The 15,770-nt window shown below is 42.3% G+C and overlaps 1 protein-coding gene across 3 annotated transcripts in view; it reads left to right on the top strand.

Annotated features, from left to right (window-relative positions):
* The window catches only part of LOC110301208 (aromatase), a 103,738-nt gene extending 89,848 nt beyond the window's left edge, over positions 1-13,890 (top strand). For all 3 annotated transcript variants that reach the window (XM_021171543.1, XM_021171544.1, XM_021171542.1), the window contains exons 5-10: positions 2,912-3,088; positions 6,149-6,263; positions 6,808-6,922; positions 7,633-7,795; positions 11,043-11,284; positions 12,788-13,890. In XM_021171543.1, the coding sequence (XP_021027202.1) occupies positions 2,912-3,088; positions 6,149-6,263; positions 6,808-6,922; positions 7,633-7,795; positions 11,043-11,284; positions 12,788-13,036 (1,061 nt within the window). In that variant the 3' untranslated portion in view covers positions 13,037-13,890. The remainder of the gene's footprint in view (positions 1-2,911; positions 3,089-6,148; positions 6,264-6,807; positions 6,923-7,632; positions 7,796-11,042; positions 11,285-12,787) is intronic.
* Positions 13,891-15,770: the final 1,880 nt, after the last annotated feature.

Here is a 15,770-nt window from a genome sequence, read left to right as displayed (position 1 = left end):
TCGATCAAGTCAATTAATACCTTGGTGATTTATTTCATTATCCACAGAAATTGATGAGTATTATAGAACATGGACTTGACATGTTGTAAAGACTATATTATATGAATATATTATTCATATATACATAACATATAATTCATATATACACAAAAGAATATATAATATGACTGTATATTATATCAAACATGTCTGACTCCATAGCATTATAAATTGTATTTTACTTCTTCATTTGACCCAGGTTCACTAGGAATATGTCAATCAGTATTTAGGATATCCTATGTTCTTGACATTCATCTGTTCATTCAACAAGCTACTATGCTCATCACTGTATCAGGTGCCAAGAATACAATGACAAGCATGATTTGGTCCTGCCATTGAGAACCATGTAATAGGAAGGCTGGGTAAGGTGGATCTATGTCTTGTCAAATACTATGTAGATAAGGTTCTACCAGGCTGGAGAGAACAGACACATCGGCCACCAAAAGTCACCAAAGGGTCAGGAAAGACAGTTCAGAGCAGTGGGTCCTTATGATGAATTTTGAATGAAATAAATTAATTAAAAAAGTGTAGCAAAGAAAGACATCATAAGAACAAAGAACAGGATATTTGACAGTAGAGAAAGCTAGATCACCACAACTATCCAGGGACCCCCTCCATGGACAAACCTAAGGCCAAGGGAAAGGCAGGGCCAAATCACTCAAGACATTTCTCATTACATCAAGATCTTGAGTATATTTCAAGCATTACAAGGATTCACTAGTTATTTCAAGAAAATGGATATGAACATTTGGGTGTGATTTTAGGAAAATCCCTCTGATAGTAGACAAAAGTTTAATGAAAACAAAGCACAACTATGAACAATAAAAACAAGTGGGGTTACTGCAGTGACAAAGGGACCTGGAGGAGAGGTCATCTGATTTCCCCAAATAGTAAATTAGTTACTTACTAAAAGGTAGACTGAATTACTGGCACGGTTACGGTTATAGTTAATGAGAGTCCTAAGCAGCTTGATAGCCCTCCTTTTAGAATTAGATTCTTTTGGTTTTCCTGAGAAAGTAGAAAAATTGGGACACATTTTGGAGTCTAAGTTACTTTCAGCTGAGCTATGAAAGTATTAACCTATTGGGTGTATAAGGGAGTAGGTAAATTCAGCCGCAGCAATGGTTCGCCCTGGGAGATGGGTGAGAGGTAGGTTGGAGAGCAGAGAAGTTGTCTACTGAAACTGCCAAAAGAACTATTTGGTGATGAAATGTGAGTACTTGCTGAATCTTCTTTTGAGCAAGATAAGAGTATTTTCAAGCACGTTTAGACACTAAATCATATCTACATACACCAGTGTCCATAAGCAATCATGTTGCATTCTGATCACCTGTGAAATATGGCTTCAGGTTCCTTGTCATAGAGGCAAGTCCTGCATTCACCCAGATGGAGACCATGAATGTCATGTGGTGCCTGCCACCCCTTCCCCACAGAGGGCGGAGGCACGGCGGGCTGATGTGTCCCTCTCTTGAATTCGATCATTCCCAGAGAACAGAGAATGCTCGAGAAGACTCTTCCCACCACTTGGAGGAAGGCTCCTACTTCAGCCTTCTGTAACACATTTGGGGTCTTTAGAGTGTCTTTAGGCTGGTCTCCCCAGCTCTCTGCCGCTCCCTTTCCCCCTCTTCTGTTCCTCTCCCCCAACTCTGCCTCCAGCACACACCCTCCACAACATTCTTTCTTAACAAGGTCTTACTCTGTAGCCTATACTGGCCAAAACTCATGAGGTCCAAAGTGGTTTTGAATCTAAGGATCCTTCTGCTGTAGGAGTGCTGGGACTCGTGTGAGCCACGCTGTCAAGCTTCCATTTTTATTTGCAAAGTCTGCCTTCTGAAATATGTTTTTTTTTTTTTTTTTTTTTTTTTACTTTTTTGTTGTTTGCTTCTCCTTTTTGAGAGGATGATCTCCTGGTGTTCTGCCTTTAAGGTACCCCCAAAATTTCCATGGCATTTAAAAAATGTTAACATCGAATCCGAATAATGAAAGACATAAAAATAGAGACTAGTTCTGAAAGAACCTTAAAGAAAATCTATTATGATGGACCACTAGAGTCAGCACTAGATCAGGACCAGAGCAAGAGGAGGGCATAACTAATTCATTCTACTTGTTTTCATTCATTCATTCATTCATTCATTCATTCACCCATCCATTCATTTGTCCAATTCATTTATTTGACAAATACATGTCAAGGGCCCTCATGCAGGGTTGGTTGAGGTACAATGCTAGTAAATAGCTGTCACCTTCTTTTAGGAGTTCCCCAGTCACTGAAGCCTGCAAAGCAAGTGAGGGGATTGCTCTGCCTGCCATCGCTCTATAAAATGAATCTAGAGGTAATTTGAACAGAGGCTAAGCATAGGAGAAGGACACACAGTCAATATTTCTAAGACTGGAGTTGTTTGTCCATGCTATCTAGGAACCTCTGGTGGAAATGGCTAAGGACCAGTTTCACTGGCTCTGTATTAATATTTGTCTACATGCTGAAATGTAAAATAAATGTGGAGCCCCCCCCCCATAAAATCCAAACCATCACCTCAAGGGAACCATGTCCAGCAAACGTAAAAAGCACTGGTTGGTTATTATCCCAGAAGTATTAATGTTTCATCTGCAGTCTCACAAATGATTAGTGCTTCAAGAAAGGCTTGAACCTGAATCATCTTTTTAAAGTAATATTCATTCAATTATCTTTAGTCAAAAAGGTAAGTGCTTCTTGCAGAAAACCAGGGTAACATGAGAAAGTATAAATGGAGGAGGTTACAAAAATCCCCACCCTATTATTTCATGTAAAGTTGAGGACAATTGCTCCTGACATAAAGTCGAAACAACCTTCTGTGTATGCACTGGTGTTTATGACAGCCAAATTTCTGCTCTTCAGCTCTGACGGGCCCTGGTCTTGTTCGAATGGTGGAAGTTTGTGTGGAGTCCATCAAGCAGCATTTGGACAGGCTGGGCGAAGTCACCGACACCTCGGGCTACGTGGATGTGTTGACCCTCATGAGACACATCATGCTGGACACCTCTAACATGCTCTTCCTGGGGATCCCCCTGGATGGTACTGGAACTTGAATTCTCATGCATTCTGTCCCCTTTCCAACAGGGCATGCGGAGGCGGAATATGGAAGCGAAGCACTACTTCGTACTGAAGTGCTACTTCGTACGTTGTGCTTGGTTAAGCATTTATACGAATTCCTAAGGATATTCCCCTCACTGTTGCATGTGATTTTAAAAGTCATGCTACCGCCTTTGCCTGGGACTGCAGCCCACACTCTGACCCCTCTTGGCTGCTGCCAACCCCACACCCCAGCCCCACTCCGGCTAGCTCTTTCCTCCCAGCTTATCTTCACCAAGCTGCTGGCACAGACCCTGCTTCTCTCTCTACCCACCTTTGCTCTGCAGAAAAACACTCAGATGGTTTTATTACTTTTGAATTTGCCTACTAGCACAATTGCTGGGCACAGAATCTTCTGCCTTAAACCTATCAGCTAGCCTGTATCAGCTAGCTTCTGCTGACCTCCTTGGCTATCCACTGGTGGCTGACGCCGCTGGTTCTAGCTGGTCCAAGATCTTACACGATAGCTGTGTGCTGCTCATTCCAAAGCCTGGCTGAAAAATCACCTTCTCTTTTCCTCTGTCTCCTTTTCCTCCTGGGACCTGGAAGTCCCACCTGTCCCTTCCTGTCCTCCAATTGTGAGCAATTAGCTCACAGCTTCCTTTATTGACCAAATCAAGAACCAATTAGGGAACCAGACATTGCTATCAGTATCTCCCCCTACACCCCTGCCTTCAGCATTTCTACCTTGTTCATTCATTTATAAACTTTCAAAGTAGAGTTCAACCCCCATTTCTTCTGTATCTCCTATGTTACTCTAGGACATAGCATTCTATCTTTTGCAAACATTATCAGTTAATGTGGCCATTAACATACCACTAGTAAATTGGATATATTTAACCATTTCTGACCATTCTTTGGGACATGATACAAACAAGTATTTATGTATACATGTACATGTTCCTTCTCTCAATGTCACTCTCTATGAGAACTTGGTTGTCTCTATATGATAAAATGATGGTGCTGATGCTGCTGATATTGACAAATGGTGATAACAGCTGTCAGGTGTTTCCTATGTACCAAACATACTGGTTTGTACCATACAATCTGAAAAGATACTTTATGTGCATGCCTGCCATTTAATATTTATAACAACTGACAAGGCATCCTACCCTCTCCCCTAAATGAATAAAGGCAAACATTTAAAAATGTGCACATAAGCTGTTGACATTAGTATGTGATTTTCCTAAATTAATTTATCATTGATCATCCATTCACTCAACCAATATGTATTGGTTGCCTACTTTATATTCTAGGTTCTGGGGAGAGGATGGGGAAGATGGGTAAAGTTGTCACCTTTGAGAAGCTTATATTGCAGTGGGGTACATGAACAGTGAAGCTGGTGAATGCCAGGTCACATGTTAGGCGGTAATGAGCGCCTCGAAACAAGAACAAATCGGGGTAAAGAACAGGGACTGAGGTGGGGTGGCAGTGCGGCCACGCCCATCATGAGTTGAGTGGTCAGGAAATATCTCTGCAGAGAGGACATTCAAACATAGTCTGAATGAAGTAAAGTCACAATCATGTGCAGACCCAAAAGGCAGGAGAAAGAAGCACACTCCCCAGCACTCGTGGAAGCCATCTGGGCCATGAGATCAGCTGTGAGCCCTTCCTTCCTCCTCCCCCCGGCTCCCATGGCCTTGCCATTACCACTCTCCTGCACTTCCCAAGGGCTACAGAAACCAAATCTGATTCTGCAATTTATTCTGGGAAGATCTGTGTCACATTTCACCTGGTCTGCTTCCAGCCTCTCTGCATACGTCTTTGTTGAAGTTAGGCAGTCATGCTGACCCAGCCCTGCTCCCTGGGTTCTTCCAGGCCTAGGTTATTAGGAAGGGTTGTGTGGAGGGAGCTGTGAATCCCTGCACTGATCAGTGGCTGGATCCAGACTTCGATGCCACAACACCCATATGGCTCATGTGGGTTATGCTTGTTTCCCGTTATACTGCATATTTCTTACACTTCCAAGCTGACCTGCCTGCCATCCTGTAGGCATCCTTAATTTCTATCAACTGTAGGTTTCTTTAATTTGCAAAACAGAGATGTTATCACTCCCTTGGCAAGGCTGTAAGGATTAAACTTTAAAACTCTGTAAAGAACCTAGAAGTGATTGGCATTTTGATAGTTAAAAAAAATTCTGATTTCTTCCCCCCCCCCTCTTTGTGTGTGTGTGTGTGTGTGTGTGTGTGTGTGTGTATGTGTAACTTGAAAAAATAGGCAAGGACTTTCTTTTTCTTTTTAATTCAATTTAACTTATTATCACTTGCCTGTCATAAACAATGCACAAAGCTCAGAACAATGCATTGAAGAAACTGACATGAATTCTGCACTTTGGGCCAAATATAGATAAGTCTGAAGGCTATGTGAAGAATGCTATAAAATGAACCTAGCACTGGAAAGTGAGCCATCGAGGAACTGTTAATTATATGGATAACCCCAGTACGTAGCCCAGTTAATATCTCACCTAACTCCAGAATCAGTTGAACTGTGTTAGCAGCATAACAGACTTGGTGTTTTAAAATTAAATATGATAGAGAAAGAGGCATGAGTGGTCCTGTGTACCTATGGAGGGCCAGGGAGAACTCGGGAGCTGTTTTTTCCTCCCACCTTCATGTGGATTCCAGGAATTGAACTCAAAATCATCAAGAGGCAAGGACCTTTACCCATTCAGTTATCTCACTTGTCCAAACAGCACCTTCCAGGTTCCAGGACCAAGGACACAACAACTGTAATTACTACCCTCTGTCCAGAAAAGCCAGAGGGAGTGAGACGCCCAACCAGACTGGGCTATGAGAGAGTCTAGGTTGTGGTCTCAGACACAAACTTGAAAACTGTCAATTCTACAGCTAACTCAGCCAATCTAGATGGCAAGCAGATAAGTGAATGAATTTGCCTTATAGTCTGCGTCCACTGGCGACCCAAGACTGGCCAGAGTCTGTCTGGAGTTCTGCTCTTAGACTCACCTTTTCTCTCACTGAGTTTGTTCTTGGTTTTGTTTCACAGAAAGTGCTATTGTGAAGAAAATCCAGGGTTACTTTAACGCCTGGCAAGCTCTCCTCATCAAACCAAACATCTTCTTTAAGATTTCTTGGCTCTACAGAAAGTATGAACGATCCGTGTAAGTAACCCACATTTGGAGGCTGTCGCCGGGCACTGTTCACTGTGTCTTTGCTGCTGTTGGCTCCTTTGATAGGTTTCATGCTCACCAGCATGCAGAGGGCCACGCTGATTAAGTTACTCGTGAAACATTCATAGCAATTTGGCTGCACTGGGACAGACCAAAGGACAAAGGAAGCCTCTGGCCACGAGCCCCCTTGGCAATGGCCAAATGTGTGGCCCGAGGCTCTCTGGAATAAGGACACCGTGCTATACTTTGAGTTGACAGAAAAGGTATGGCTAACCCTAGCATTGACACCTGCCAGAGCTTTCTGCATATCAAAAAGATGGAGACATAGAATGAGAGTTATAGCTTTGAGATTATTACCTGTGTTTAGAAATCTCAGTTAACTATAGTACCATAAGATAAGTACTTCACGTAACTTATTTGTGAAGAAATAAAATGGAAACTCACTTACTCATGAACACTAGTGCCTTTCAACAAGCAGAATCTGTTTTGCTGGAAGTCTAAATTGAGAAAAATTTAACACTTTTTTTTTCTTCAGCAAGGACTTGAAAGACGAGATAGCTGTTTTGGTGGAAAAGAAGAGACACAAAGTTTCCGCAGCCGAGAAACTGGAAGACTGTATGGATTTTGCAACTGATTTGATTTTTGCTGAGGTATTGGCCTGAATGAACCACAATTCCTCACCTGATACGTATTATGGCAGTGTACCATTGTTTAGAAAGTCCTTTTAGGAACTGTGGCATGATTTCTCTTTAAAAAGTTCCTCTAGCAGTCTTATGATAGCCCATCCAAACAGCCCAAACAGCTGTTTTATGACATTTATCATTCACATTTTTCTGTAATTTACAAAACCAGGAAGAGAGGAGACCTAAGACACCAAGTAAAAATATCTCTCAATATCTGGGAACTTTATTCTAGAATCCTCCCCAGATACCAAAATATAAGAAAGTTCAAATCTTATCTCTAAAATGCCATGGTACTTGCATATGTTTGTCTCACCCCATAGGGTTAATAATACCCAATGCAGGCTAATGTTATGCAAATAGTTATAACATTGCATTGTTTAGAGAATAATTATAAAATGTCTGTAGCTACTCAGTAAAAATGCAACCAAAATATCTGTGAAGCCCAGTTAGTCAAATCCATTGGTGTGGAATGCTAGTGTATGGAGGGTCAATGGTACATAAGTAATCAGCTACTTGTTTATCTATATGCAGAATATTAATATGCACAATGTTGGTTCTAATTATCTAAACCTCTCATTTCATTTTGTTGAGGTTGTTGGTGCTTGAGTGTCACCTCCCAGACATTTCTGAAATCTTGATTCCCTTTCCCAATGTCGTCTCCTCTGTCAATTCCTCAGAGACGTGGAGACCTGACGAAAGAGAACGTGAATCAGTGCATACTGGAGATGCTGATTGCAGCCCCTGACACCATGTCGGTCACTCTGTACTTCATGTTACTTCTCGTCACAGAGTATCCGGAGGTTGAAGCAGCAATCCTGAAGGAGATCCACACTGTTGTGGGTAAGCAGTTACCAGATAGACAGCAGTGCTTCAGGAACTCCCTGCAGAACGGGAGTGTCAGCTGCTCCACACATTTTAACAATCTGATAAAACCTTAAGGAAAAACAGAGTAGTCACATCTTAGCTGTCCTTAGTAGGTTAAAATGACAGTCCCTACTATTTATGTGTTGTATAAATTGTAAAGATAATGTGTGCTTGTTGAAGAATCCAAACACCAGAGCAATGTGTAAGGCAGAAAGTGGACATCCTAATTCTTCTCACTGTGTCTGAATCCCCCCACCCCAACTGAAACTTGCTTGCTGTATGTCCTTCAAGAGCTGTGTGTGTGTGGTATGCACATGTGCACATGCTACAGTATGAGTGTGGAGGTCAGAGGACAGTTTGTGGCAGTTATTTCTCTCCTCCTCCCAGCTGGATTCTTGGGATCAAATTCAGGTTTTCAGGCTTGGTGAGAAGTATACTACCCTGTTGAGCCATCCCCCAAGCTTGAAATCTTACTTCATATGCACACAGACACAGATATGGTCAAGTTTGTCCATCTTAGAAAATCATATAGTACTTGCACGTGGCCTACTTAACCCTCCCACAGACATTAAGTCACCTCTCAATTGTGTATAATGTCTGATGCAATGCAATACTATATAAATAGTTATGGTATTGTGTTATCTAGAGGACAACTACAAAACAAAGGCTGCGCTTGTTCAGTGCAAACACAATAAATATACATTGAATGCTGTTGGTTGACTCCATAGATGTGGAACTTGAGATTTGTGTGCTCTGCCTGTCTTGTGAGTTATAGATGCCTATGTTAGTGAGTCCACCTAGGAAGATGGCTACTGTTTGCAAAAATGTGTTTGTGGGTTCACTTGGAGGCAGGAGGAGGATGAAAGGGTAACAGCAGAGACTAGGGAGTAATGAGCTTCCGTCACCATGAATCCATGGATGTTTGGCCCTTCCCCCATTCTTTCCACCGTTTCTATAGAGAAGCCCCCAGGGCTCTGTCATTTCTCCCATCCCCATTTTCTTTTTCTTTATTCTTCTTTGTTTTATTCACTCAATTTATTTTTTCACTTTACATACTGATGGCAGCCTCCTCCCTCCTCTCCTCTTAGTCCCATCCTTACAGATCCCTTCCCCATCACTCCGGGAAGCTTCCCTTGGGTACCACCCTGCCCTGGCATGAAGCTCACCCAGTCCCATCAGGACTAAGCTCATCCTCTCCTACTGAGGACCAATCAGGCAGCCCCCATAGGGGAAGGGGATCCAATGGCAGGCAACAGAGTCAGAGACAGCCCCTGCTTTAATTGTTAAGGGAAGCAAATGAAGACCAAGCAGCATGTCCATCACAAATGGGCCTCGGTCCAGCCTCTGCATGCTCTATGGCTTTCCATTCCCATTTTCATCACTCTACCTCGGCAGTGTCCTGTCCCCCTCTTCTTTGAAAACATGACATCATAACTCTTTTCTGAGAGAAAACAAAAAAAACTTATTTGGAGTAGCCTTTGCCTGTGTGATCTTCTTTGGAACACACTACTTGCAGATGACATGACATGACATGACATGAGATCAACTTTCCTGGCTTTACACAGTGCTGGTTAAACAAGTTATTGGTTGTGAAAAGGCACTGTCTTTTAAAAAGACATTTTATAGCTGCTCGAAGTGGTTGACACTAAGGAAAAACTGCATTCGTTGAATATATGAGAGATGGGCTCTGTAGATGCATTGATAAGGAGAAACACACCCATCGAGGTAGAGAAAGAAACAGGGTAACTGTGCTCCAAATTCCAGAATGTTTGCTCAGTGTTTCCAATTTGGCTTTCAGGGTCTGTGTAGAGGGTAGGAAATAGCACACACTGTGTTGGCTTGTAGACTGGTGGGAGAAAGAGGGTGGGGGGAGAAGGGAAGGAAGGAAGGAAGGAAGGAAGGAAGGAAGGGAGGGAGGGAGGGAGGGAGGGAGGGAGGGAGGGAGGGAGGGAGGAAGGGAGGAAGGGAGGAAGGGAGGAAGGGAGGAAGGGAGGAAGGAAGGAAGTTAGTTTAAAGAATGAAGGAAGAAGGCACTGTGGGAGGGTCTAGGAGGGGAAACTAATTTTGAGAGCATGCTTTTATCAGATCGCTAATGAAGTCCCTTAAGAGCGAGATGCCTTGGTGCATCTTCATCTGGCGTTGCAAAGATGAGAAAGCAGCAAGTCATGTTGCAATATCCAGGCTCCCTCTTGTGGTCCACACGCAGAGCACATTGCAACATCCATGCTCCTTCTTGTAGTCCATGGTCATGACTTTCTAGGAAATACTTTTGGAAACCTCTGTGATCGTCCCTTTATCTCTCCACCCTGTAATGCGTACTTGTTGGGTCCTTGGCCACAAAGCACAGTACTTGAGATGCAGCTTCTCTTTCTCAGAATTTCCAGGACACCCGGGATACTTTGATTCTGTTAAAGTGGCTCATTTGAGGGTACTTGAAAATTTTGCCATATCTGGAACAATCTAACCTTCCTTGACCAATGTCGGGTCAGGCCAAGACACTGGGACTGTCTTGTTATTTCTCAGTAGGACTCAGGGCTGAGCAGGGCACTCACTGTTTATAGGTGGGGTTTAGTGAGCATCTTGCCATGTTCCTGCAACAGTTATTTGAGTTCAGATGTGGTGGGGCTGTCAGTGGCACATGTAGGGAAGCAGCAGGAGGAGAGAGCTCTATGTACTGGACTCTGTGCATGATCTCACTGACTCTGTAGCAGCCTCTGCACCCTTGGCTGGGGTTGTTACTGTGCTAGCTGACACATATAGTAAAAGGCAAAGTAAATGTTCCCTGGAATGTAGAGTAGGCAGACAACTCGAAGACTTAAGGCAGATAAAAGGAATATGGGCTGCAGAGTAGATGTGGCCCACAGGAAACTGCAGAGGTCATGTAGAGGTCATGTCTTTTCTGAAAAGATGGCTGGGCCCATCTCCTGCCCATTGACTGCAGCTGGGAACATGGATCTAATAGGAGCGCATTTTCAGATAATTTTAGGAAATCTTTGTTGCGGTTGTTATGAATTTTCCAGGAATGGTTTTACATCTTAACTTTTATAAAGCCCCCTGTGGACCAAAAAGAACACATTTGTTCCTAGTGAGTGTCTGTTTTAGAATTAAAAGCATTTTTTCTCTAACCCAAAACAAAGTGTTCCATGGAAAAACAAAGAGCTTTAGTGCTTATCACATAGGAACCTAACATTGCTCTCTTTGTCCTTTTTAATCTGTTCCACAGGTGACAGAGACATAAAGATTGAGGATATCCAAAATTTAAAAGTGGTGGAAAACTTCATTAATGAAAGCATGCGGTATCAGCCTGTTGTGGACTTGGTCATGCGCAGAGCTCTGGAGGATGACGTAATTGACGGCTACCCGGTTAAAAAGGGGACTAACATCATTCTGAACATCGGAAGAATGCACAGGCTCGAGTACTTCCCTAAGCCCAATGAATTTACCCTTGAAAACTTTGAGAAGAATGTAAGTGCTCCTCCTTAGACCCGAGCATGTTGTTTCTGGTGCTGTGGCCTTAGCTGCTCCACATACACACTTAGAAAGCTTCACCTGCCCTTCTCCTACGTCATGGGAGCACTTGTGTCCTAGAGCTTAGAACATGGCTGACACATTCATCCCAAACCAAAAAGATGTTGGCTCTGTATCTCTGTAAAATATTTGTATAGTTGCCACCCAGGGAGGCAAAAGATAAAAAGTCCTTAATTTGGCAAAGACTTATTTAAGGCAATGATTTCTTCCATTCGAACTTATTATTTAATTAAAAAATCCTTATGTGTATGAGTGTTTTTACCTGCATGTATATAAGCATACCTTTTATGTACCTGGTACACACAGAGTTTAGAAGAGGGTATCACAGCCCTTGGAACAGGAGTTTATGGATGATTATGAACCACCATGCGGGTGCTGGAAGTGAACCTGGGTTTTCTGGAGGAACATCCCATGCTCTTTAGCACTGAGGCCTGAATTTCTCACTTTTTCTTTAATAAAGTAAAAGAAACTAAGGCATCTCTTTAGCATCATCTAGATTCAGCTGTAGATCTCTACTTTAGATAGAAATCAAATAAGGTTTAGTTTAATTGCTACCTTTATTCTACCAAATAGCCTCAAGCATTGGATGTTATTCTAAATAAAACTCAATGATTAAAAGAATCAGCATTCTTTTATATGTGGCTGATGTATAGGAGAGATTTTTTTTTTGCTTCCATTGTGTCAGAACAATATTATTAAGATGGAATTTTCCAAGTGGCTCCTTGTGTTTCCTCTTTTTCTACTTGTGTGTAGCATGGGGACCCAATAGTGATATGGTACTCTAATTAATGATTCTAGACAGGCAACCCAGATGATCCCTTGTCAGTCAATTGGTCAACATTTTTTTTTTTGTAATTCTAAACATAAATACATAGTAGACAAGGCAGACAAACAGACATGATCCTATTAGTTTTCACAGTAATTGGAACTTTCCAGTGAACCTGATGTAATGGTATAGTACTGTAGTCCTAGCACTCTGAGGTAGAGGAAAGAGGATCAGAACATTGGGGCAAGCCCAGGCCACAGAGATCCCCTCTCTTTCTCACACACACAAGAAGTTTGACACTAACAGTCTGGACATCCATAGCTTTTGTCTTCATTTCATCTATTATATGATGTCACACAAAAACAAACTTTGCCTTAGTAGCTTGCAAAACACCAGGAAAGCTGAAAATATTCTACAGCGTTTCTAATAACATGGTGATTTGCACTGCCTTACCTCAGCTTATTGACATGTAAAATAAAACTAGGGGCTATCTGTGGCCGGTCTGTGTCATAGGAGAAGCACAGTGGCTTCATTAGCCACAGTTGTTGGTCTCGGGCAGGAAGGAGCATGGCTGAATGCCAAAGCTAGACTATTCTGACTGGCCCGTGTTTTCAGAGAAAAATCAAAGAAAGATGGTTGCATGATTCTGTCTAATCATCTGATCGTTTTCATAGGTTCCCTACAGGTACTTTCAGCCTTTTGGCTTTGGGCCCCGCAGCTGCGCTGGGAAGTACATCGCCATGGTGATGATGAAAGTTGTCCTGGTTACACTATTGAGACGATTCCAGGTGAAGACACTGCAAGAAAGGTGTATTGAAAACATACCGAAAAAGAATGACCTGTCCTTGCACCCAAATGAGGACAGGCACCTTGTGGAAATAATTTTCTCTCCAAGGAATTCAGACAAGTACCTCCAACAGTGAAGAGGTGTGGCCTATCTACTCTGGGGCATTACTTATCCATAGTTACATGGAAACCATCCATTTTATCGAGTAGGTGGCGTGAACCTCACCATGAACATTTGATGGTCTGTAGCATTTTATGATCATAGCTCCTATGGTTTGTCATCAAGCTGGGCATCCATCCAGGGAGCCAGGATGCAAAAGAAAGGAGTCTGTGTTGGGGACCAGTGAAGAAACTAAAGCCTTAAAGGACCAATCCTACAATATATACCTTGGGAAAGACAGACCATCAGTAAAACACGTCTGGTCTCCTGCTAGAGTTCTACGGCTGTTGTCAGCACATCTAAATGACTCTGGCAGAAGTACTTAAGTTATTAGAAAGGCCAGGTCAACATCCCAGCATGTGGGCCAGGCATAAATGAACAGTGGAACTTTCATGTGTGTGTGTGTGTGTGTGTGTGTGTGTGTGTGTGTGTGTGTGTGTATGTTTGTGTGTGTGCGCCCACAAGCATGTGCCATGTACGTATGCAAGTCTGTGTGTACTTGTGCATGCATAAATACATTGTGTGTGTGTGTGTGTGTGTGTGTGTGTGTGGTGAGGGTGGGTGGAAAGTAACAATCTAGACTCTTTCTACATTAAGCCCAGTTGCTTATGGTGGATCCCCATGTAAACTGTTTGGGGGCAAAAGTGAAACATAGGGGTGTCGTTTCTTACTCTCAATTTGTGCTCCCAGGAGCATAGTTAGACTGTAGTAGGTATAGATTCAGGTAAAACATGCCTAAGTAGTATTAGCCTGAGTAAAATATAGCTAGGACTCTATGTGTGGTGTAGGGGGAAAAATCACATGGTGCATTTCAAATAAAGAAGTCTTTTTTAAAAAAAAAAACTGTTTGCATTGTTGCTTAGTTTCTTTAGTAGTCCATGGAAGGAAATGCAGCAGGCCATGGGCCCCAACTTCTAAAGAACCATCTCTCTCTCTCTCTCTCTCTTTCTTGTCATGACCCCATTCTTTCAAAATATAAGGGTCAAATCTTCACAAATCTTTGTTTTTCATCCTACCTCAGATTTAAGTGTTACCCTAGAGGTTTACAAACATGACATGTTTCCATTGAGTGACAGCCATTATGCCCCATGCAAACATTCTTTTTGTTTAGCAACAAGGCCACAGTTGAGTGTCAAACATGTGTAGGTGCCTTGACAGCGTGAACTGTGTTTTGTTATTTTATCTTTTCTCCATTCCCAATCTAACGTTCCTTATCCACCGTCAAGATCAGCTTGGCATAGGCACACTTGCTCATGGATAGCCTAAAATTCAAGTATGAACATTGTCAGGAAGGACATATTTGGGCTTGAATTTATATGGCTTAAAGGGAGCTAATATATAATTACCCACCCAAATCTGTCTGTTTCCAGGTCTAGATAACCATCCAGATTTGGTTCTGATGATCAAGGTGAAGGTTAGCATATCACGCTAATCCACTCGCTAATCCTCAGTGCACTACTTTATCTTGCCCTGTGGAGCTGCATGACTGAGGAGACCTCCTATCGGTGTTCCTCACTCACTGATTCTCCTGGAGTGTCTACTATTATTTCACGTGTAAATATGCACTGAAGGCATATATTTTATGCTGAAGTAGAAGTTGGAAGAGTTGCATCTAGATGATATGGACACAAAAATATGTTGAAGAAAAAAAAAACAGAAGTTGGAGGCAGAAACACAGTGAGGACAGAAAGAGAAGAGAAGATTGAGGGAGCATCTCCCATTATCAAATATTTGGTTAACTGTTGAGCCTAGCCTCTTCAGACAAACACCATAAGTTCCTACGACTGAGGAATCTGTCAGTTGGCTTTCCAGTAGGCTGATGGACACACGTTTGTAAACCCTAAGTGCTCATTAATTAACAAAGGTGCCACAGATTCTATTTTTGTCAGCTTTCAAAAAGGTAGATTGTGTGTTGCCAGTAAAATACACGCACATAAGCTTTACCACAATCAAGTCGTGAGAACGATTACCCCTCTCCTCTCAACTGTGTTGATCACCTTCCCCAGGCTTTAATGGGGATGCTGTTTCTCTTTTCAAGTGGAAAATAGTGAGGTTCAGAACTCTTCTCATATTGGGAAATGACCATTGGAACTTGCCATTTTGTATTTCTAAGTATCACATTTCACTATGTGAGTATGTGGTGTTGACCATCCCCAAATAATACTACCTGGACTCTCTTTTGTATCTTGTATCAGTTCTGGGGCTGACCTCTGACTTAGATTTTCAGAAAGATTTGCTAAACTGAACTTGGTAATGAATTGGAATACATGATATTTTCAGTTAGGTACTCAACTTAATTTAGGAAGGTATTATCTCCATTTATTATTTTATGAAGCATCCCTTCACATCCCCATTTGTTTGCTACCCACTGGCCGGTGTTTCCCTCTTTTATGCACATATAACCCATCACATATGGGTAATCTTCAGATTGTTAGTAAAAAACTAGGTTTTTAAACTGAACCTGTCACTTGAAGAAGTGATCCAGTTGGGACTGGAACCCATGACTTCTGAACTTTATTCCAATTCATTAAAAAATGACCTTTAAGCCAGGCAGTGGTGGCACACGCCTTTAATCCCAGTGTTGCGGCCTGCCCGCAGTCCACAACACGAACGGTTCAACTGAGAATGGCAGTTCGAGCTGAAAAGAGGAATCTAGATGGGGCGGAAGAAAGAACGGAGCTAAGACAACATTCTGATCAAAGCTCAATTTT

The sequence above is a fragment of the Mus caroli genome, chromosome 9, assembly GCF_900094665.2.
Source record: "Mus caroli chromosome 9, CAROLI_EIJ_v1.1, whole genome shotgun sequence".
Lineage (NCBI taxonomy): Eukaryota > Metazoa > Chordata > Mammalia > Rodentia > Muridae > Mus > Mus caroli.
The sequence above is the reverse complement of the archived record's forward strand: the minus strand, read 5'-3'. Positions and strand labels throughout refer to the sequence as shown.